This window comes from Polypterus senegalus, chromosome 16 (assembly GCF_016835505.1).
Source record: "Polypterus senegalus isolate Bchr_013 chromosome 16, ASM1683550v1, whole genome shotgun sequence".
In the NCBI taxonomy this organism is placed as follows: Eukaryota; Metazoa; Chordata; class Cladistia; order Polypteriformes; family Polypteridae; genus Polypterus; species Polypterus senegalus.
The window spans coordinates 57,626,173-57,648,821 of record NC_053169.1 but is presented as its reverse complement, the minus strand read 5'-3'; the positions used below and the strand labels follow the sequence as shown (position 1 = coordinate 57,648,821).

At 39.5% G+C, this 22,649-nt stretch overlaps 1 protein-coding gene across 1 annotated transcript in view; it reads right to left on the bottom strand.

Moving 5' to 3' along the window:
* Window positions 1–22,649, bottom strand: part of usp34 (ubiquitin specific peptidase 34) — a 480,412-nt gene that overhangs the window by 299,591 nt on the left and 158,172 nt on the right. The window contains exons 17-19 of the mRNA XM_039738342.1: window positions 2,848–2,975; window positions 480–569; window positions 292–387 (exon numbers count right to left, since the gene is read on the bottom strand). Of these exons, the coding sequence (XP_039594276.1) occupies window positions 292–387; window positions 480–569; window positions 2,848–2,975 (314 nt within the window). The remainder of the gene's footprint in view (window positions 1–291; window positions 388–479; window positions 570–2,847; window positions 2,976–22,649) is intronic.

Here is a 22,649-nt window from a genome sequence, read left to right as displayed (position 1 = left end):
GCATGTTTGTGTTTACTTCTTTTCAATATTAGTAAAATAACTCTCACACAAATAATAACAATTCGTAAAGACGATATAAAAATGGCGTCCACAAATGAAGTGATTAGTTCCTGTATTATAATATGTTCTGTGGTCATACGTAATTTCCGTTTCAAACGCGAAAAGAATTTTTTATATATATATATATATATAGATGTAATTGAGGCACATCAATAAAACATTACATTTTTTTATCAAAAAAAAACTTTAAGCATGATGTAACTAAGTACAAAAAAGTACAAAGATACTTACAATGCAAATTTATGTCGCCCCTCCCTTGCTTCTTGAATGTAGTGTAAAAGATTTTCAAAAAACAGCTTCATCATATGTAGCTCCTTCTCGGCCCACCTATGTCAATTATGATAAAAAAGTGTTTTAAATTTAGTGCTGGAACACATTTTACCAGAGAAAAAAAAAAATCTCATAAAATCATAACTTACATAGTAATCCAATGAGTATCATAACTACTTCCAAATTGCTGAAATGTTCCGAAAAGTTTAGGAAGTAGCCGAAGAGAAACAACAACAGACCTTTGCATATACAAAAAAAATAAATAAATAAATACATACAATTAAATATCATTTTCCAAATATTTTAAATATTGTTTGTTCAAAACCAAATTAACCTTTAAACGAACTGCATAGTGCTAAGTTCAACAAAGTCTGTTTTGTGCAGCAACTGTAGATTTGAGGCCATTTGAATAAATAATTAATTGGCTGACTCGTTCTCTGTGGGTGTGCCTGCTCACGCAGCTGCAGGGAGTTGGTGGAGTAATTGGGGCAAGATGCACCTGCACATGAGGGTGTGGTCTGTCTCAATTGCTTCATTGGCTTCCTGCAGTGCAAGACTGAGATGTTACACACACGGAGGTATATAAAAAAGAGCTGGCACAAGAAAATGAGGAAGTATCAAATACAGAATCAGACAGAAAGGATCGAAAAGAGTCACGAGACCAATCAAGAGAAAAAAGACAAAAGATGGGAAAGAGGAAAGGAGCTTAAAAGAATGAGAGAGAAAGCGGGAGAGAGAGAGACGGTGCAAGTGAATGGGAGAGAGATAGCTCCCTGGATGGAGTTTGTGGCCATCACTTAGGAGCTGCTGGCCACCCCAGCTGAACGACCTGGAAGCTTGAGATACTGACTCATGCTACTCAGTTGAAGTGAGGCATCCTACAGGGGAGCCATAGACCGCAGGGATGTGAGCCTGGCAGGAGGAGTTGGAGGCCTGGGGATGGTGCTCTGGTGGGAGCCCGGGGGACCCAAGCCTAGGAGCAGCACTGAAGATGAGCTAGACATGAACTGCATAATGCATGAAGGCTAATGGCCATATCAAATAAACACTTTCACAAAAGGTGCAAGTAAAATTATGACAGCTTCCATGGTGCAGCGGTTAGATCTGCAGTGAGTTCGAAACCATCTCGTCATCATCAGAGGAAAAAAAAAAAAAAAGCTACCTTTTACAAGTGCTATAAATTTATACCAGCTGTTACAGACACAAATTAAATGTATGTTTTTATTGTATAATATTAACAATAAGAGTAGCTCACTACTCGTAATGGTAAATCTGCGGAGGAGATGGTTTCGAACTCACAACCTCTGGATTATAAATCAGCAGATTTAACCGCTGCACCACGGAAGCTGTCGTATTGTACCTGCACCTTTTGTGATCAGCCTTCACACATTCTAGAGTTCATGTCTACATTTTGTCATTTATTACTGAAACATGAAAAATGTTCCTGTTTTAACGATGTGTTTAGATAAATTGTTGTAGACACAAAACACACAACAAATTATTTTCCCCTTACAATTCTGGGTAGCTCACTCCCAGATAATCAATCAAGGCAGGAACTGGGAGAACTTCTTGCCCGTTCTGAGGCGGAATGGTATAGCAGGCTACTTGGGCTTATCAACACATTTACAAGACAAAAGAGGCTGACGGAGAGGTGCGAAGGGATTTAAGGTAGGCCGGATTTACGAATTTTTTCATTGGCTCTGGTAATTCTAGTGTTAAACCTCTGATTTTATTGGAACTATTTTTAACCTCCACTAGCACTCCATTTTATGGATTATTTATTCATTGAGTGAGTACTGCAACAATCTTTGGACACTGTTTTGTTGGATTGTTTTAATAAAAGTACTTTTGCACTTTTATGCACCAACCCCTTGCTTTGTGAGCGAGTGTTCTCATCTGCTGGCTCACACCTTGGGTATGTTATCGATGGTAGCGGGTCCATGAGGCTCCCCAGAAGGACCATCACATGTTTGAATTAATCATCTGAGAAAAATGTTGCGTTCAAAATAAAAAAAAAACCCTCTTATTTAAATATCAAAGTAGGAAGGCATTTGTAAATGTGAGTCTATAAAGTATGTCTTTAGAGTGGAATAACACCCTCAAGTCTGCATATACCGCATTTTTAATAGTGTCTGATCAAAAATCTTTTAAGGGCAGATGTAAACCATGGCATAGGGATTCCTCTTTGGACCAGCAAAATTTTTATTTACCCACATATACACAAACCAAGTCTTCAATTTGTTCCACCCATTTACCATATGCATTTTTAAGGTCACTGGAAATTTAGGCCGGTCTTGAGCATTAGCAGTATATAAAAATAAACCTAAGACACTGAAATATCCTGTTCTGTAAACTACTTCATATTTTTAACAAATTTACCAAAAATGCAAAGTTAAATTAATGAACATTATTTTTTTTTTAAACTGCTGTTAATAATTATAAATACATAATAGTTTATACATTGTATTATTTAGCAAGAAAATAAAAACTGAACATAAAAATATAAATTCTGCTTACCTGTGGTTGGCTAAATTTTCTAAACAACCTTCAATGAACCTCATTCGAATTTGTCTGTCTGTGAACCAGCAAACTAATGAGCACAGGAGTTTTTCAGCTTCATTGATCAAACCTTCAGATAAATGGACCTGTCCAACAAAGGAGGATAAGAAAAGGCAAGGTATAGTTTAATATAAGAAATTTATAGCATATATGTATAGATTTATATCATACATTTAACACTCCACATTAAAAAAAATTCTTTAAATCTATAAAATACTTTATATTACAATAGTATCAACTAAAAAAAATTAGGCATTTCAAACATTTCTATCAAAATAATGGATTTTCCAAGACATTTTTTGAAGCACAACCATGGAATCTGTCAGCTATCATTGTACCAGGTTTACATTTAATATTTCATAGTTCTGAAAAGTTATACTGTTTGGCACAAGGTTCCTAAACAATCTCTCAAAAACAAGAATTGGATATATGTTTTATAAAAATAAATAAATAAATATAAAAAAAAATCTTGGGAGGGAGACTTCGCAGAAAAAAAATCTGACGTCCCACGAGAGACACTTTAACATCACGCTTGACAAAGCAGTGAGACAACATTTAAAACAAGTTTCACGGACATTTAACCTAGCAGTTGTTGGAATGGTTTTGGCAAACACACTTCATGTGCTCCCAGCTCTCAAAACAAAGACAAGCGACAAGCAGAGCATGCAGCTCGCCAGCAGCAGCAAGCCAGCAGATGATCCAACTACTTCTCCTTAGTGTGCGTTCAGCCCTCCACAAACACACACAACGCAAGCGGCAGAGACGCAAAGTAGCAAAAGGACAGCTACTGTACAGGCTTTTAAATGATCGATGTGCAGCACGACAAACAGAACACGGAGCTCGCCAGCAGTAGCAAGACAACATGATCCAACAGCATCTCCTTGCCGTGCGTTCTACTGCCTCCTCCCCCCCTTCACAACATGAGCAGCGTTATACGTTCTGCGAGAAACAGATTTAACCACGCCGGGGCTGGAAATAAAGGACAAGTTTTTACAAAAGTTGTACAAAACCCGGGGGTGGACGATGCACCCTAGTGTATGTGTGTGTGTGTATATATATATATATATATATACATATATATATATATACACACACACACACACACACACATATATATATATATATATATATATACAAACCAGATTCCAAAAAAGTTGGGACACTAAACAAATTGTGAATAAAAACTGAATGCAATGATGTGGAGATGGCAAATGTCAATATTTTATTTGTAATAGAACGTAGATGACAGATCAAACGTTTAATCCGAGTAAATGTATCATTTTAAAGGAAAAATATGTTGATTCAAAATTTCACGGTGTCAACAAATCCCAAAAAGTTGGGACAAGTAGCAATAAGAGGCTGGAAAAAGTAAATTTGAGCATAACGAAGAGCTGGAAGACCAATAAACACTAATTAGGTCAATTGGCAACATGATTGGGTATAAAAAGAGCTTCTCAGAGTGGCAGTGTCTCTCAGAAGCCAAGATGGGTAGAGGATCACCAATTCCCACAATGTTGCAGAAAGATAGTGGAGCAATATCAGAAAGGTGTTACCCAGCGAAAAATTGCAAAGACTTTGCATCTATCATCATCAACTGTGCATAACATCATCCAAGATTCAGAGAATCTGGAACAATCTCTGTGCGTAAGGGTCAAGGCCGTAAAACCATACTGGATGCCCGTGATCTCCGGCCCTTAAACGACACTGCACCACAAACAGGAATGCTACTGTAAAGGAAATCACAGAATGGGCTCAGGAATACTTCCAGAAACCATTGTCAGTGAACACAATCCACCGTGCCATCCGCGTTGCCAGCTGAAACTCTACAGTGCAAAGAAGAAGCCATTTCTAAGCAAGATCCACAAGCTCAGGCGTTGTCACTGGGCCAGGGATCATTTAAAATGGAGTGTGGCAAAATGGAAGACTGTTCTGTGGTCAGGCGAGTCACGATTCAAGTTCTTTTGGAAATCTGGGACGCCATGTCATCCGGACCAAAGAGGACAAGGACAACCCAAGTTGTTATCAACGCTCAGTTCAGAAGCCTGCATCTCTGATGGTATGGGGTTGCATGAGTGCGTGTGGCATGGGCAGCTTGCATGTCTGGAAAGGCACCATCAATGCAGAAAAATATATTCAGGTTCTAGAACAACATATGCTCCCATCCAGACGTCATCTCTTTCAGGGAAGACCCTGCATTTTTCAACAAGATAATGCCAGACCACATTCTGCATCAATCACAACATCATGGCTGCGTAGGAGAAGGATCCGGGTACTGAAATGGCCAGTCTGCAGTCCAGATCTTTCACCTATAGAGAACATTTGGCGTATCATAAAGAGGAAGGTGCGACAAAGAAGGCCCAAGACGATTGAACAGTTAGAGGCCTGTATTAGACAAGAATGGGAGAGCATTCCTATTTCTAAACTTGAGAAACTGGTCTCCTCGGTCCCCAGACGTCTGTTGAGTGTTGCAAGAAGAAGGGGAGATGCCACACAGTGGTGAAAATGGCCTTGTCCCAACTTTTTTGGGATTTGTTAACACCATGAAATTCTGAATCAACATATTTTTCCCTTAAAATGATACATTTTCTCAGTTTAAACTTTTGTTCCGTGATTTATGTTCTATTCTGAATAAAATATTAGAAGTTGGCACCTCCACATCATTGCATTCAGTTTTTATTCACGATTTGTATAGTGTCCCAACTTTTTTAGAATCCAGTTTGTACATATCTACACACATACATATACACACACACATATGGAAGAGAAGGTCTGTGATACGGTTTGCATATTTGCAGCTGGAGATCCACAAAGGGAGAAAATGAATCGCGTATCATAAAGTAGTTATTATTCCTGAGCTTTCAACCCTTACCAGGGGTCTTCATCAGAGGATAATGCTTAGACTTCTAAGAATCAAAGGCAATATATAGCAACAACTTACCTGGTGGGGAGGGGTGGCGAGGAGGGGGTTATTGGGTGTAAAGTCTTGTTTATTACGAATAAGTTCTTCTTAAGTTTGCATTTGCTGGATTTATGTCCAAGTGTCTGTTGATGACGTTCTCATTTGATAATCAGGATTCAGACAGCTCTCTGGCACTTTTATTATTGGCTTTAAATTTTACTTGTACATCGTCCCAATTAAATGTATGTCCTGTTGATTTAGTATGTGTATAGATCAATAATAGTGAGTCCTTACTTATGACGGCATTGCGGTGTTCCTGTATACGTGTCGTGATTCTTTTTGAAGTTTGTCCAATGTATACCGCTGAGCACGAACTGCATGGAATGCTGTATACTGCGTTTCATGTTTCTGCTGTCGATTTCTTGTTTTTAGCATTAAAGAGGACTGTGCGCAGATCGTTCGTGGGTTTAAATGCACACATCCTGGCCAAGTCAGGTGTCAGAATAGCACACAAATGCACGAACAATCTGCACGGTCCTCATTAATGCGAAAAACAAGAAATCGACAGCAGAAACACGATTCTTGTTTGCTGGGAGTGCCAGAATCCATCGAGGAAGGAAAATGAAAAACATTTGTACAAAATCTTAATTTACATATCCATTCCTAAATAATTAAATAGGCAGGCCTATTTCGTATCAGTGCAATACGCTGCTTGTTAAAACGGATGACTCCTGCTCTTACGTGCACTTAGTGCTGTGTGGGTATTATGAACTATCACATCTGTTCAAGTTCTATTTAAATTTTAAATATAAGTAATTTTGATTTAGTCGACAGAAATATGTTTGGTAGGAGTGTAAGTTAAATTAAGTCATCATTGCATAAATTTTTCTTCACCATAGAAATTTGAAGACTAAATTCAACTTACATTACTACCAAAGATATTTCTGTTGACTAAACAGAACCCACTTATATTCAAATAGAACTTGAAAAGATATATTTTTTCGAATCTGATCGCACACTTTAGATCGACTTGACACGCACTACATCGAGCCTGGGAACTATTGAGCTGTCGCATGCCTGCCTCAATAAGTGACCCTCGCTACGCTCTTACTTTTTTACCTTTCATTTAACCATGGCTAGTCGCGCAAAAATTAGAAAATGGAAAGAGGATTACACTGAGTATGGCTTTACCAAAACAATTATTGATGGCTATATATATATATATAGAATATATATAGAATATATTGAAATAGTTTTACTGTCAAATAATGCAAATAGTACGCGGGCACGTGTTTCGCCATAATTCTGGGCTCATCAGCCGTACACACTCACTGCACCCCTTCTCGGGAATCGAACCTCGGACTTCAGCACTAGAGGCGAAGCCTCTCGTGTTGCGCCTCAGCGTATGGCTTGTTTATTTGACAGTATGTAGATCGGGGTATATATATATATACATACATATACATACACATACATATACATATATATATACACATACATATACATATATATATACACATACATATACATATATATATATCTATACTAATAAAAGGCAAAGCCCTCACTCACTCACTCACTCACTCACTACTAATTCTCCAACTTCACGTGTGGGTGGAAGGCTGAAATTTGGCAGGCTCATTCCTTACAGCTTACTTACAAAAGTTGAGCAGGTTTCATTTCGAAATTCTACACGTAATGGTCATAACGGTCGACAACGTCTGCCATGTTGAACTTTCTTATTTATGGCCCCATCTTCACGAAATTTGGTAGGCGGCTTCCCTGCGCTAACCGAAACCAATGTACATACTTATTTTGGTGGTATGATGCCACTGTCGGCCACCATATTGAACTTTTCAACAGTCTTTGTTACTTATGGGCCCATCTTCAAGAAATTTGGTACACGGGTTCCCAATGCTAACTGAATCTTACTTACGTACATATATACGTCCATAGCCTGCAGCTCGGTCACCGTGTGAGGCGGTGTTGGGTCCCCCATCCCAACGCCTCCCACGTTGTTGGCTTCCTGCCTATATAAGGCCGTCCGTCGCTCCAGTCTCTACATTCCCTTCCTTGCTTCGCCACGGGATTCACGTCTCCCTACTGATAACTACAGCCTTTGTATTTAATCCACGGCTTCTCGGCCGTTTTATTGTTCATTTATTATGATTATAGTTATTGTGTAGGTATTTTAGACTTACTTTACATTGCTCAGGTACTCATTTCCTTTATCATTCCAACCGTACCCCCATTACCATGTCTATCGAGGTGATCACCATCGATCAAAGAACTGTCACTTACCGAGTGGTTTCCATGCCTGGAGATGGCACCTACCTTTTCCATTCTCTTTGTTACATATTGCACGGCCATATCAGGCTCTTTCTTGATATCCAGAGGACCATTGTGTCTTGTGTATTGAATGACTGACAGGATCAAGGTGTGGACTGATGACAGTACAGGATATAATTATACTACACAGGAGCACCATAAGAGTGAAATGCTTAAGCCCTTCACCTATGCTTCTGCATGTGAGTTGATGGCTGCCACTGAATTGTTTGGTTGTCGCTTTCAATTGTAACGAAATGGCCAAATATTTTACACATTTGGAGAACCGGCAATGCTTCTTAAACATCTTAGATTCCCCAGTGACAATTTGAGTAGTGGACACTTTGATGTTTATGAATGTTTCAACTCTCAAAAGCTGGATGTCACTTCAACACAACAAGTCCTGTAAATACCAACGTAATTGAAACAAACCATGAAACTCGAACCGATTATGACAGTAGCAATCCACGCTGTGAGAAAACATTAAAAAGGAGGCGTGCCAGACGTCGTGGTACATTTTCTGATGCAGCTGGACAGAAACAACTTTGTGACGCTGCCGCCAAATACTTGCAGAAAAATCCACAAGTTAATTGACACACTGTCGCTAAATACTCGCAGGCACATCTACAACTTAAAAGAGACGCAGCCACTAAATACTCACAGGCAAATCCACAAATTCATAGAGACACTGCCGCTAAATAATCACAGGCAATCCCACAAGTTCATACACACGCTGCCGCTAAATATTCGCAGCCAAATCCACAAGTTAGTACCGGTAATGCCTGTTAAACATCTTAGATTCACGATTAGCGATTTGAGTAGTGAACACTTCAATGAATGTAACCTGTTATCTTTACAACGGTTGACAAACACGGAATGTAACTTGAACACAACACGTCCTCCAAATAAGAACCTGACTGAAAGAAATAATGATAATCAAATCCTTGATGACAGCAACACTCATAACAGTGACAAAACAATTACATTGACAATCATGTTACGTTATTTTTAAAATGTTTCTTTTTCTTTTTCATAACTTCTTTAACACACAACTTCCCCATTGTGAAGCACGGTTATTTTGCTAGTGTATATATATAAGCACACACAAACTACACAATATATATGTGTTTGTATGTATATACACACGCACAGTGTACCAGTCTGAAACAACAAGTAAACAATTTATAATTATGTACATATAATTGTGTACTCATTCAAACCTTTAGTTTTAAAATTATCCATTCACACAGGGGCAATTACAGAGTGTCCAATCAACCTAGACTGCACATTTTTGACATGCAAATCAAAAACTGGTATAATCAAAACAAGGAATTTAATAGATACATTCGATGTGAAACCGTAAGCAGTGGTGTGGTGTGGCGTGGCGTGATTCAATTATATCTGACAGAAAAGTGGTACACTGTGAAAGTTGGTGTGGTGTGGCGTGGCAAGATTCAATTATATCTGACAGAAAAGTGGTACACTGTGAAAGTTTGTGTGGTGTGCTTCAGGGACATTCAATCAAGATGTGTGGTGGGATGGTAGTGAGTCCCCCCATGTGAAACTATTTGTTGCCTTCCCAACACATTCATACCCCTCTGGTTCAGATGTAACCCATTGTGGCAGAACAAGTCACCTGTTTCAAAAGGAATCCCAATGATCCATAAGCCTTTGCCCTTGTACCCTACACCAAAATTTGAGCCACACATTAAGTCTTCTAATCTCCTCAATTTTTCATCAACTGGCACATGGAACAGGCAGAGCCGTGGAGAAGACTTCGTCGTCAGTTCAGCACCTAAGCCGCGAACCTAACTCTTTTAATTTGGATCACGGAATTGACCGACTACCCTCATGTATTTCATTTGATCCAACATGGACAATGACATCAAGATCCACCCCTCTTCTAGCCAAGAGCCTATCAACCCTTCTAGGGTGGTCTCCCACCTGGACACCCAGAAGGCAACACACCGTGCAAGACTCACTGTCTATGGAGCAAAACTGCACTTCTATTACCCTAATGATTGAGTCCCCAACTATAACTACCTCTCATTTTCTGGGAAATGGTTTTGAGGTATCCCATTGGGGCTCCTCATGCCTGCCTACCACCTCAGCATCTTCAGAGATACCATCCAGCTACCATCACCTCCCACACCACCTTAGGGGTGCACACTATCTCTCTAAAGGATACCTGGGCCAGGTCCACCAATTCTCTACAACACAGGCCAGCCAACTCCCTCCTCCAGTTAGGTGACCCTTAGGCTTGAGATGCTGGATCAGCTGGCAAGACTAGCTCCTGCAAGAAATCCTCTAAAAAGTCCAACATCCAACAGAACTCGCGTTGCACTGGCCTCATTATTAAAATTAGACTTTGGATTATTAAAACTGCTCAATTTTATAAAAATTAAAATTAAATGATTTAACTTAAACGTTAAATCTTAAAAAAATTGAAGCCAAAAAAATTTGATCAAAGAACTGCTTCACTTATTTTAAACTTTCTGACCCTCTTAAGCTCCTGTAATATTCTCCCCCTCAACTGCCTGTTTGTCATTCTATGAGGTTAACTTTCCTTTGCTCTCCTAACTTTACACTCTTCTTATTCCTTACTTGAAAGGTCTCCACTCACACCATTTATGTTCCTTCATACTAATGAATCCTTAATCTGTCTCCCTTTAAAACCGCCCTACTGACTGCTAAGAAATGGTCAACCTAGTAAAAACTGAATATCCACTGCTAGTTATTTCTTACTGTCTTCCCAGCTCCTACAGCAGCTTGTGCCCATTTGAAGTCTTAATACTAGCCGCCTGCCTGCGTGACAGGGAGCTTTGAAGTGAGCTGCTGTCTTTTTCCCCCCATTAAGGAATCATGGTTTCTATTACTTATAACTGTTTGTTGCTGGTTATTCTACTAGTTAATATTGGTTATTTACTTACAGAGATGCTGGTATTAACTACTGCTGCTGCTTACTGCCCTGCCTCACTGAAGACAGTTTGAATACAGATCACAAGGACAAGCATAAGTAACTTTTCCAAACGTTCCCCCAGCCCCAGCTGCTTTGGCTCCTGCGCAGGCAAAAAAAAAAAACAATTCTAAAGGAAAAAAAAAAACCTTTAAAAATTCCCAAACAGCTCTGAAGCTGCAATCAAAACTCTAAACGTTTTAGGAGCAAAACATATTTTTTTTATTTAACTCTCACACCACATAAAACACAAAAACTCTTCTTTAGTTTTCAAGGATGATGTCAGTATGTCAGTACGTCTCAGTCTACAATCAGTATGGAGATGTTGTTCTTTATTAGATGTGTTAGAGTTAAAGGGTGGCTGGATGAGAACTGCTTGTCTTTGAACACAGATAAAACATAAATGTTAATTATTGGAGGGAATGACACTGATGGCAACAATAACTTGTCATTATTTAACCACGAGGTGTGATAAAAACATGGTGAATGTTTAAATAAAAAAAATGACAGTAAAAAAACACATTGCCATTAATCCCGCTCAAAATTTTTCCACTTGCTTCGAACGGATTGAGGAGGACTTTGACAGTAATTCAAACTCACAGCGGATATGGCAAGGCATCTGATTAATCACGGATTACAAAAAGAAAAATGACGTACAATACAGACTGGCCAATAACAATGCCAACCTAGCAGAGGAACTTAATTTCTTTGCATGGTTTGACAAGGACAATAACCAGCCTCCAGTCAGCTTCGAGCTGACCGGAGACTCACAGCCTTTGGTTGTCCTGATAATGTGCAAGGACATGTGCTCCAGGCATGCGCCAACCAATTAGCGGAGGTATTTATACACATATTCAACCTCTCTCTCTCTCTCTCCTCAGGTGTAGTCCCCTTGTGCCTGAAATCCACAACCATTGTACCTATTCCCAAAAAACCAAGGATAAGCTGTCTTAATGACTATCGATCAGTTGCTCTCACCCCTGTCATCGCAAAGTGCTTTGAACAACTGGTAATCAGCCACATCAAAGCCTCCATCCCAGCTGATCTAGACCAACACCAGTTTGCCTATCGATCAAACAGACCAACTGAGGACGCCATCTGTGTGGCTCTGCATGCTGCTCTCTTCCACCTAGAAAAGCCCAACACCTATGTTAGGATGCTCTTCATTGACTATAGCTCTGCATTTAATACCATCATACTTAACCAGCTGATCCAAAAACTCTATGCACTAGGACTTGCTCTGTCCATATGCAACTGGTTACTGGATTTTCTCACCAACTGCCCCCAGTCTGTTAGGATGGGCAAACACACCTCCTCCACCCTTACCCTGAGCCCTGGTGTGCCGCAAGGATGTGTACTAAGTCCCCTTCTCTATGCACTCTTCACCGATGACTGTCAACCCATCCACCAATCAAACATTATTGTTAAATTTGCAGATGATACAACTGTCATTGGGCTTGTAACAGAGAACAATGAAGCTGCATATAGGGAAGAGGTTCAGAATCTGACAGCATGGTGCAACACCAACAACCTGGTCTTAAATACCAAAAAGACCAACAAAAGTTATTCTGGACTTTAGGACCACTAAAAAGACCAATCACAGTATGATAACAATCAATGCAGATGCTGTGGAGAGAGTTTCCAGCTTTAGGTTTCTAGGATCACCATCTCAGAGGACCTGTCCTGGGCTGAGAACAACTTGGCTATAATAGGCATAGCACAACAACGCCTCTATTTTCTCAGGAAGCTAAGGAGAGCTGACCTCCCCTAGAAGCTGCTGGTTAATTTCTATAGATGCACTATAGAGATCATCTTAACTAACTGCATGATGGCCTGGTAATAATAGCTGCATCAAGGCTGCTAAAGAAGTCCTGCAGCGTGTCGTAAAAACAGCAGAGGTCATTATTGAGACTGAACTGCCATCACTCAAACTCTTGTATAAGTCTTGCTGTGTGCGAAAGGCCAAAAACAATCTCAAGGACAAAACTCATCCTGGAAATTCTTTGTTTGAGCTCCTCCCGTCAGGAAGACGCTTTAGGTCAATCCGTGTACACACAAACAGACTAATAAATAGCTTTTTCCCATCTGCCATAAACTTTCTGAACTCTGAATCTCCTCAGTCTGAGATCATTTTTAATTGAACATGTGCAATAACCTATACTGGTAATGTGCAATATACTAATGTAATATAATATAGAAAACGTAATGTACTATTCATTAACAGGTGCAATAACAATTTATGCTGCTGTACTTTGAGCAATAATAATTTGCTCTGGTTACTTGATCACTTAACACTGTATAAGACATATTTGGAATTATTTGACTTTTCTTTAAATGCAACTTGGGGCTGTCACAAAAAGTAATTTTGTTGTGTTACAATAAAGTGTTTGAATGAATGAATGAATGAATGAAACATACGTATCATTCTTGCCACTTTCTGTTGTGGCTACCTTGATGTCCTGCACATCAATCAAGATCCAACACCAAGGATCGTGTTTTCTGACCTTGATGGAATTGTGGGAGCTAAGTTTGTACCAAGGAACACTACAGTGAACTCTGAATATTATAAGTGCTTATTAGAGCACATAAGAAAAAAAAAAAGATAAACTGAGAAATGGGCAAACAGTTTCATCCTCCATCATGGTAACGCTCCATGTCACACATTGCTTCTGGTACAGTAATTTCTGTTAAATAAAAACATTATAGTGTGTCCTCATACACTTTATTCTCCAGGTCTGGCACCATATGACTTCTGATTGTTCCCCAAAGTCAAAATGACCATGAAAGGTACATGTTTTGAACTGACTCAGGACACTGAGGCAGCCACAACAGCACAACTAAAAAGACACTCACAAAACAGGACTTCTAGAACTGCTTCAGAAAATGGCAAGAATGATGGGGTAAGTGCGTTCTGAGTGAGAAGGAGTATTTTGAGGAGGATTAATGGCAATGTGTCTTTAGTGTAATCAATTTTTTTTTATTTAAACATTCACCATATTTTTTGATCACACCCCATAAGTTGGAATCACCACTAGTTTTATTGAATCAGTCTAGGAGCTATCTTTGATACTAGCATGTCATTTAAAGCAGACATTACAAAAAGATCAAAAACATGATTTGTCCATCTCAAAAATGTTGGAAAATTAAGGGGTTATCTAAATTTGCAGGATTTTAAGAAATTAATTCTTGCATTTATTTCTGACTAGCAAAATACCCGCGCTTCGCAGCGGCGAAGTACTTCCTTAAAATTTTTATTAAGAAGAAAATTAAACCTTTTTAAACTGAGGGAAAATATACCAATAATTATTTGTTAAGGATCTCTTTGTATACCACATTGTAAGTTCGGCCCTCCGGTTGTAATATGACCAAGCTGTGCGCTGAGCTTACTCTTGAGCATGCAACGTACAGTTGGCCATTGAAAAGTAATCTTGTTTCAAATCTCACAGCTTGGATTGCTGCTGTCATAATCTGTTTTGAGTTTCATTGTTTGTTTCAATTACGACAGTATTTGCAGGACTTGTGTTGAAGTGACATTCGGCATCTGTCAAGCGTTGTAAGCACACAACCGGTTTCATCAATAACTTCACATCCAGCTTTTGAGAGTTTAAACATTCATAAACATCAAAGTGTCCACTACTGAAATCGTCACCTGTGAGTCTAAGATGTTTAAGAGGCATTGGCGGTTGTTAAAAGGTGTAAAATATTTGGCCATTTCGGTACAACCGAACAATTCAGCGGCAGCCATCAACTCACATGCAGAACCACAGGTGAAGGGCTTAAGCATTTCACTCTTATAGTGCTCCTGTGTAGTATAATTATCTCCTGTACCATCATCAGTCCACACCTTGAACCTGTCCCAGTCATTCAATACATAAGACACAATGTTCCTCCGGATATCAAGAGTGAGCCTGATATGGCCGTGCAATAGGTAACACAGAGAATGGAAAAGGCAGGCTCCATCTCTGGGCATGGAAACCACTCGGTAAGTGACAGTTCTTTGATCGATGGTGATCACCTCGATAGACATTTTATTGGGGGTACGGTTGGAATGATGGGTACCTGAGCAATGTAAAGTAAGTCTAAAATACCTAAAATACCGTTGGCCTAGCTGCAGGCTATGGACATATATATGTACGTAAGTAGGATTCAGTTAGCGTTGGGAACCCGCGTACCAAATTTCTTGAAGATGGGCCCATAAGTAACAAAGACCGTTGAAAAGTTCAATATGGTGGCATCAGTGGCATCATACATCCGAAATAAGTACGTACATTTGTTTAGGTTAGCGCAGGGAAGCCGCCTACCAAGTTTCGTGAAGATGGGGTCATAAATAAGAAACTTCAACATGGCGGACGTTGTCGACCGTTATGACCATTACACATAGAATTTCGAAATGAAACCTGCTTAACTTTTGTAAGTAAGCTATAAGGAATGAGCTTGCCAAATTTCAGCCTTCTACCTACACGGGAGGTTGGAGAATTAGCGACATTGGAAAGTTTAATATGGCGGCCAACAGTGGCGTCATACCACCGAAATAAGTACATACATCGGTTTCGGTTAGCACAGGGAAGCCGCCTACCAAATTTCGTGAAGATGGGGCCGTAAATCAGAAAGTTCAACATGGCGGATGTTGTCGAGCGTTATCGACCGTTATGACCGTTACGTGTAGAATTTCGAAATGAAACCTGCTTAACTTTTGTAAGTAAGCTGTAAGGAATAAGCCTGCCAAATTTCAGCCTTCTATCTACACGGGAAGTTGGAGAATGAATGAGTGAGTGAGTGAGTGAGTGACTTTTATTTACTTTTATTAGTATAGATATTAAGACCTAAAGATGCCAGTCTGCTTATGATTCCAAAGATTAATAAAATAACAGTGGGAGGTAAAGCTTTTAGTTACAGGGCCCTGAAGCTGTGCAATGGTTTACCTACTACTATAAGAGATACCTTTTCAATCTCAGCTTTTAATAATAAAATAATAATACATTTCATTTATATAGTGCCTTTCCGAAGCTCAAAGTGCTTTAAAACAAAATGATACAAATAGTTTCTGCATAAAACAATAAATAAACACAGAATATACAAAAGCTTAAATAGAATAAAAGAAATAATAAACCAGAGCAAATAAATTCATATTAAAATTCAATACTAAAAGAAATGCCTGAACAAATCACATAATTTGTGAGAAAACTCACACAAAAAATTATCCTGAACATCTGGACAGAGAGGTAAACTGAAAGAAGGGTCAAAGTTTTAGGTTAAGTTAAAAACCTTCCGGAGTTTTAAGTTGTTTTTTTTTAAAAAAAAAAAAAAAAAGAATGAATGGAGTTAGCTGATCTAATTAATATGAGGCGGTCATTCCAAAGTCTGGGTGCTATATAGCTAAAAGGCAATGTCACCCAAAGCTTGAAGGACACAACGAGATTGCCAGAATCAGAGGACCTTAGTGGCTGAACAGGAGCATAGCAATGGAGATGGTCTCTAACACTAGAATTCCTGAAGCCTATGAAAAAAAACTCATAATCCTAGCCCACCTTAAATCCGTTCGCACCTCTCCATCAGCGTCTTTTGTTTTATAAATGTGTCGATCAGCAGAAGCAGCCTGCTAAAATATAACCCCACCACAACCGCCAAGCTCATCTGGGGCAAAAAGCTCTCCCAGTTCCAGCCAAGGCTCCTTGTAGGTGTGTGTGGTACCTGGAGTTGTATAGGGTAAATAATATATTGTCATTCGGAATACATATATTTCACATGTGTTCCGTGTCTACAACAATCTGTGCAAGTTGTATGATAAAGTGCAAGGCAGGAATTGTTGAACACTTAACTAAAAAAGAAATGTTTTTAATATTTTAGTAATAATTGACAAAATGTAGACATGAAGTGTATAAATGTGTGAAGACTGAAGTCCAAATCTTAAATAAACACTTTCACAAAGGGTACAAATATAACAAAACGTTCATGCTCCCCCCCGATTTGACAATGCTGTTTTCACATAAAGACGTGCTATAACAGAGGTGAAGTCAGATGATGATAAGGGTTCTACATCGGAGAAAGAGAACAAAAGCCCTCTCTGCAAGAAACATCCACTTCCACATAAGAACAATGGCAGGGCACCAGGTGAAAGATGACACCGTTTGGATGCAGAAACAGGTTGGGTGTCATTCTGCCAATGTGAAAGAAAAAGAAAAGAAAAAGCAGAGCTTGCAAAGTTCACGATGGTATTGTGCAAAGTCCTGTTTGTGATTATGTTTTTTGATTGTCTTTAATTGAAAAACATTTACATGTTATTTATATAAAAGCCAGATCGAATGTTATTTACCGTGATTTATTGACTTATCTTCCTGAAGTGTAAAGTCACAAGTAGACTGTAGAGCTTCCTCTTGTTTGTAACGTCACTAAAAGTGCATGCTGACAATTCAGTACGCAAGCAATAGTACGAGAATGCAGTGAGACATCTCAGCGGTGTTGGGGGATGGGATAGCAGGCTGCTTGCTGCTTGTGCTGATAGACACATTTACAAAACAAAAGACGTTGACGGACAGGTGCGAATAGATTGAAGGTGGCTTACGACTTTTTTTGTATGTCTTTAGGAATTCTAGTGCTAATGCAGTCCAGAGAAAGGCCATTTAAAACTTTGTAGGTTATTAATATAATTTTATACTCAATCCTGTAAGACACAGGGAGTTGGTGAAGGTGAAGCAGGAATGGTGTGATGTGCTCACTGTTGCTGGTTTGTGTAAGGACTCTTGAAGCAGAGTTTTGAATTAACTGGAGATGTGATAAAGGATTTAATGAGGCACCTGCCAGTAGGGAGTTAAAATAATGTGATAAAAGCATGGACAAGTTTCTCAGCATTTAAAAAGGAGAGGAAACAGCCAACACGGGATATGTTACAGCAGTGGAAAAAAGAACGTTTCTTAATGTGGTTTATGTGGGTGGAGTATGGGAGGAATCTGCTGCATGGCAAAGCCCTTTCTCACAATGCATAAGTAGAAAAGGTTGCTATTTTGAACTATGGATTCAAAAAGATGCTATGCCCACCATATTCTGAAAACCTAGGCCTACTCCGCTGGGCTACATCCATGAGCCGTGCCATACCCACAATCAAGACTGGGGGTACAAGCAACACAAAACATTTTATTGAGAGGCATAGACGAGATTATGTTAAAAAATGAAACTTGTCTGATGTAGGACTTAAACCTTTTTCATTATACTTCCAAGTATTAAAGACATACCTGATATAAATGGAGTAAATTCTTTAAAGAAAAGTTAATTTAAAAAATATAAAGCTAAAAGAATCTGATGCTTGTCTAGAAGAGTAAGATGATCTTAGCACATTATACTGATTAATAATCTAACTCAGGATCACAAAGAGGCTGAAGCTCAAGTCCGCATTTAGCAAATAAGTATTGCATAATGAAATGATGGATAGAAGGATTACATTGCATTCTAGAGTATAGGGAGCTCCTTATTATAGTTTTTGTTATAAACTGTAGTGAAGTTACAAGACACTTTTCTTACAAATGCCAAAGAGGGTTAATATATACTAATAATAATAATAATTCCATTTTTGCAACTGCAGCAATACTATTCTCATCAGTGTAAAAGATCATTGATCAGTGTAGCCATGTTCACTACAATGTTGCTGCCTGAAAGTGAGGACTGCTACAGACTACCAGTCATCAATGAACTTTATGTAAGATAGGCACTTAAAAGGTGGCATCTTTATCACTCCTCGCTGACACTTGTGCAAGTATGTACTTATATTCAAATTATTTTAATTTTCAGAGAGCAAGTTAGGGGTGACAGGACTATTTGGTTAGTTCTTCAGCTGGTTTGCAGAGGGACAAAAGGAAAGATGACAGCACCAACCCTTGGTCTGGCTGAGAAACAATATTATTTGAGCCTATCATGGATATGGATGACAAGATGGCACCAGTGTGTGTGGCATGTTGTCTACTGTTCTCAGTTTTTGCTTATGATTTTGTTATTTTTGTGTGTGTTATGCAAAATGTCAACTCACTAATGATGTATGATCACCAAACACTTCTGGATCTTCGCTTGGCTACTGTATAACTTGTACAGTACGTAAATGGAGGACGAGATTATTTTCCTCCCCAGCTCCTATCTGGAATACCAGCATTCCTTTACCTCGCTCCAGGTCCACCTCGACGGAGGAAGCGTTGTAAACGCGGCGGGCGGTTGCTGGGCCTGTTTGGCTCGATCTCCCAAAGGTTTTCTAGCTCAACATAGATCGGCTCCTCACTTTTTTGCGTCATGGTGTTCCCAGGACCCTAAGGACTCCTGGCTTGTACCTGTTTCTGGTTCGGATCAGGCGATGTCACCCCCGCAGCCCTGCGCACTTCACCTGTGCTGGCGAGGAGTAAATCTCCAGAATTTGCGGACTCGGGCACGAAAATCTGAGCACAACTCTCCAGTTTTGATGTCACTACACTGGTTACCTGTGTCTTTCATAACTGACTTTAAAATACTGCTTATGGTTTATAAAGCCTTAAATAATCTCGCCCCATCTTATACATCAGAATGTCTGACACCTTATATTCCAAATCGTAACCTCAGATCCTCAAATGAGTATCTCCTTAGAATTCCAAGAACAAAACTTAAAAGAAGTGGTGAGGTGGCCTTCTGCTGCTATGCACCTAAAATCTGGAATAGCCTGCCAATAGGAATTCGCCAGGCTAATACAGTAGAGCATTTTAAAAAAACTGCTGAAAACACATTACTTTAACATGGCCTTTTCATAACTTCACTTTAACTTAATCCAGTTACCCTGTATGTTCAATTCATCATAATAACTATTCATGGTGGCTCTAAAATTCGTACGGACCCGCACTCTCTCTTCTGTTTCTTTTTCCGGTTTCTTTGTGGTCGCGACCTGCGCCACCACCACCTACTCAAAGCATCAAGATGCTCCAACAATGATGGATGGATCAAAAGCCAGAAGGCTACGTGACCATCATCATCAAGTCCTTCCGTGAGAACCCTAAATCCAAAGAGGACTGTTTCATTTATGTTAGGTAGAATGTCCAGAGGGGACTGGGCAGTCTAACAATCTGGAATCCCAACAGATTTTTTTTTTCTCCAGCCGTCTGGAGTTTTTATTTGTTTTTTCTGTCGTCCCTGGCCATCGGACCTTACTCTTATTCTATGTTAATTAATGTTGACTTATTTTATTTTTCTTACTGTGTCTTTTATTTTTCTATTCTTCATTATGTAAAGCACTTTGAGCTACTTTTTGTATGAAAATGTGCTATATAAATAAATGTTGTTGTTGTTGTGCTACGCTCGCTATTGCGGCTTCGGACTATCAGGATGGGTCTAGTGAATGCTAGATCTGTAACGAACAAAACTTTTATCTTAAAGGATTTCTTCGCATCTCATGGATTGAATTTCCTCTGTATTACTGAAACCTGGTTGTCTCCCGGTGAGTCTAGCGCCTTCTCTGAATTGTTGCCGTGTGGCTGCTTGTATTTTAATTCCCCGCGGCTCTCAGGTCGTGGTGGAGGTTTAGCGACTGTCTTCAAATCCAATTTCAATTGTAAACAGCGGTTTCTAGCTGTTTCTTTCTCCAGCTTTAAACCGAGTCTTTTTGAGTTGGGTCATTCTCCTGTGCTGCTTTGTGCGGTGGTTTATCGTCCACCAGAGTATAATAAGGATTTCATAACTGACTTTGACTTCTTGGCAGAATTTATACCAAAATATTACCAAGTTTTAATTGTTGGGGATTTTAATATTCACGTCTGTTGTACTGAGAAGCCTTTGGTGAAGGACTTTTTAGATTTAATGGATTCTTTTAGTCTAATTCAGTCTGTAACTGGTCCCACTCAGGAATGTGGGCATACGTTGGATTTTGTCTTTTCTTGTGGTGTATCTGTTCATAATCTGGAAATTGGTGATGCAGTATTTTCAGACCATATGCCCGTTTTATTTGATTTTGTTCCTCTCTGTCAATTTGCCAAACCGTATGCACCTGTTCGGCGTTGCCGTGCTCTTAAATCTTCCACTGCTGCTCAGTTTTCTGCTGTTTTTAATTACGAAGTGACCTCACAGCCCTTGGTGTCTTCCAATACTGAGGAGCTAACACTTCAATTTAATTCTGCTTGCCAAACTGCTCTGGACCCTGTGGCACCATTAAAAAGCAGGCAACTATAGCCCTGCTCCGAGCCGTGGTTAAATGCTAATACCCGTGCATATAGACGGGAGTGCAGGAAAGCTGAGCGGAGGTGGAAAAAGGACAGGTTGCAGGCTTCTTTTAAAAAATTGAGAGAAAGTTGGTTATGTTATCAGAAAGTTTTGAAAGCTGCAAGATCAAAATTTTTTTATGAAGTTATTGGCTCCAACTCTCACAACCACCATGTACTTTTTAACACATTGAGTTCTGTACTTAATGTTCGTGAACCTGTCTTTCTGGAAGCGTCTAGGGTAACTTGTGACAAATTTCTTAAATTTTTTTTGGAGAAGGTTGTAAGCACTAGGACCCTCATTTCACCACCTTCTCATGATCCATCCATTTTAATACCCTGTATGGCTGTGTTTGACCATTTTGAGCCTGTCACTCTCCCCTTTTTACGGCAGCTCGTTTTCAGTATGAAGCCGCCTGGCTCCCCCCTTGATGTTGTCCCTCCTCGACATCTTATGGAGGTCTTTTCAACCTTGGGTCCTTCTATTCTTACAATTATTAATAGTAGTTTAACCTCTAGTGTGGTGCCTAAAAATTTTAAGCATGCTGTTGTGCAACCACTGCTGAAAAAAATGGGTCTGGACCACTCTGTTATGTCTAACTTTAGGCCTATTTCCAAAATACCTTTTTTGTCCAAACTCTTGGAAAAAGTCATCTATAGCCAAATGAAGTCCTTTCTGGACGAACATGCAATTCTGGAAGTTTTCCAGTCTGGGTTTAAAACTCACCACAGCACTGAGTCCTCTCTGTTAAGGGTTTTTAATATTCTTTTAACAGTGGACTCTGGTGACTGTGTACTACTTACGCTTTTGTATTTAACAGCTGCCTTTGACACGATAGACCATGAGATCCTCATCTCCAGGCTGGAGCAGTGGGTGGGCATCACAGGTTTAGCTCTCCAATGGTTTAGGTCCCATCTTTCAGAAGTTTTTTGTGTCAGTATTGATTATTTTACTTCCACCTCTGTTGCCCTCCCCTGAGGGGTACCACAGGGCTCCATCCTGGGACCTCTTCTGTTCTCCTTATACCTTCTGCATCTCGGCGCTATTTTTTGGAAACACAGTATTTCCTTTCATCTTTATGCAGATGATTGTCAGGTTTATTTCCCTCTGAAGCGCCAAGGTCTATGTTCTGTCCAGCCCTTGCTTGACTGTCTTTTGACATAAGGAGTTGGATGACATTAAATTTTCTAAATTTTAATGAGAACAAAACAGAAGTCATGCTATTTAGACCCAATAGCATCAGCGGGACCCCCTGCATCGACCTTTCCACTGTGGCTCAATTTGAGAAAACCATGATCACAAATTTAGGTGTGAAAATGGATCCGACTTTAAAACTTGATAGCCATGTGAATGCAGTGGTAAAATCTTACATTTTCCAGTTGA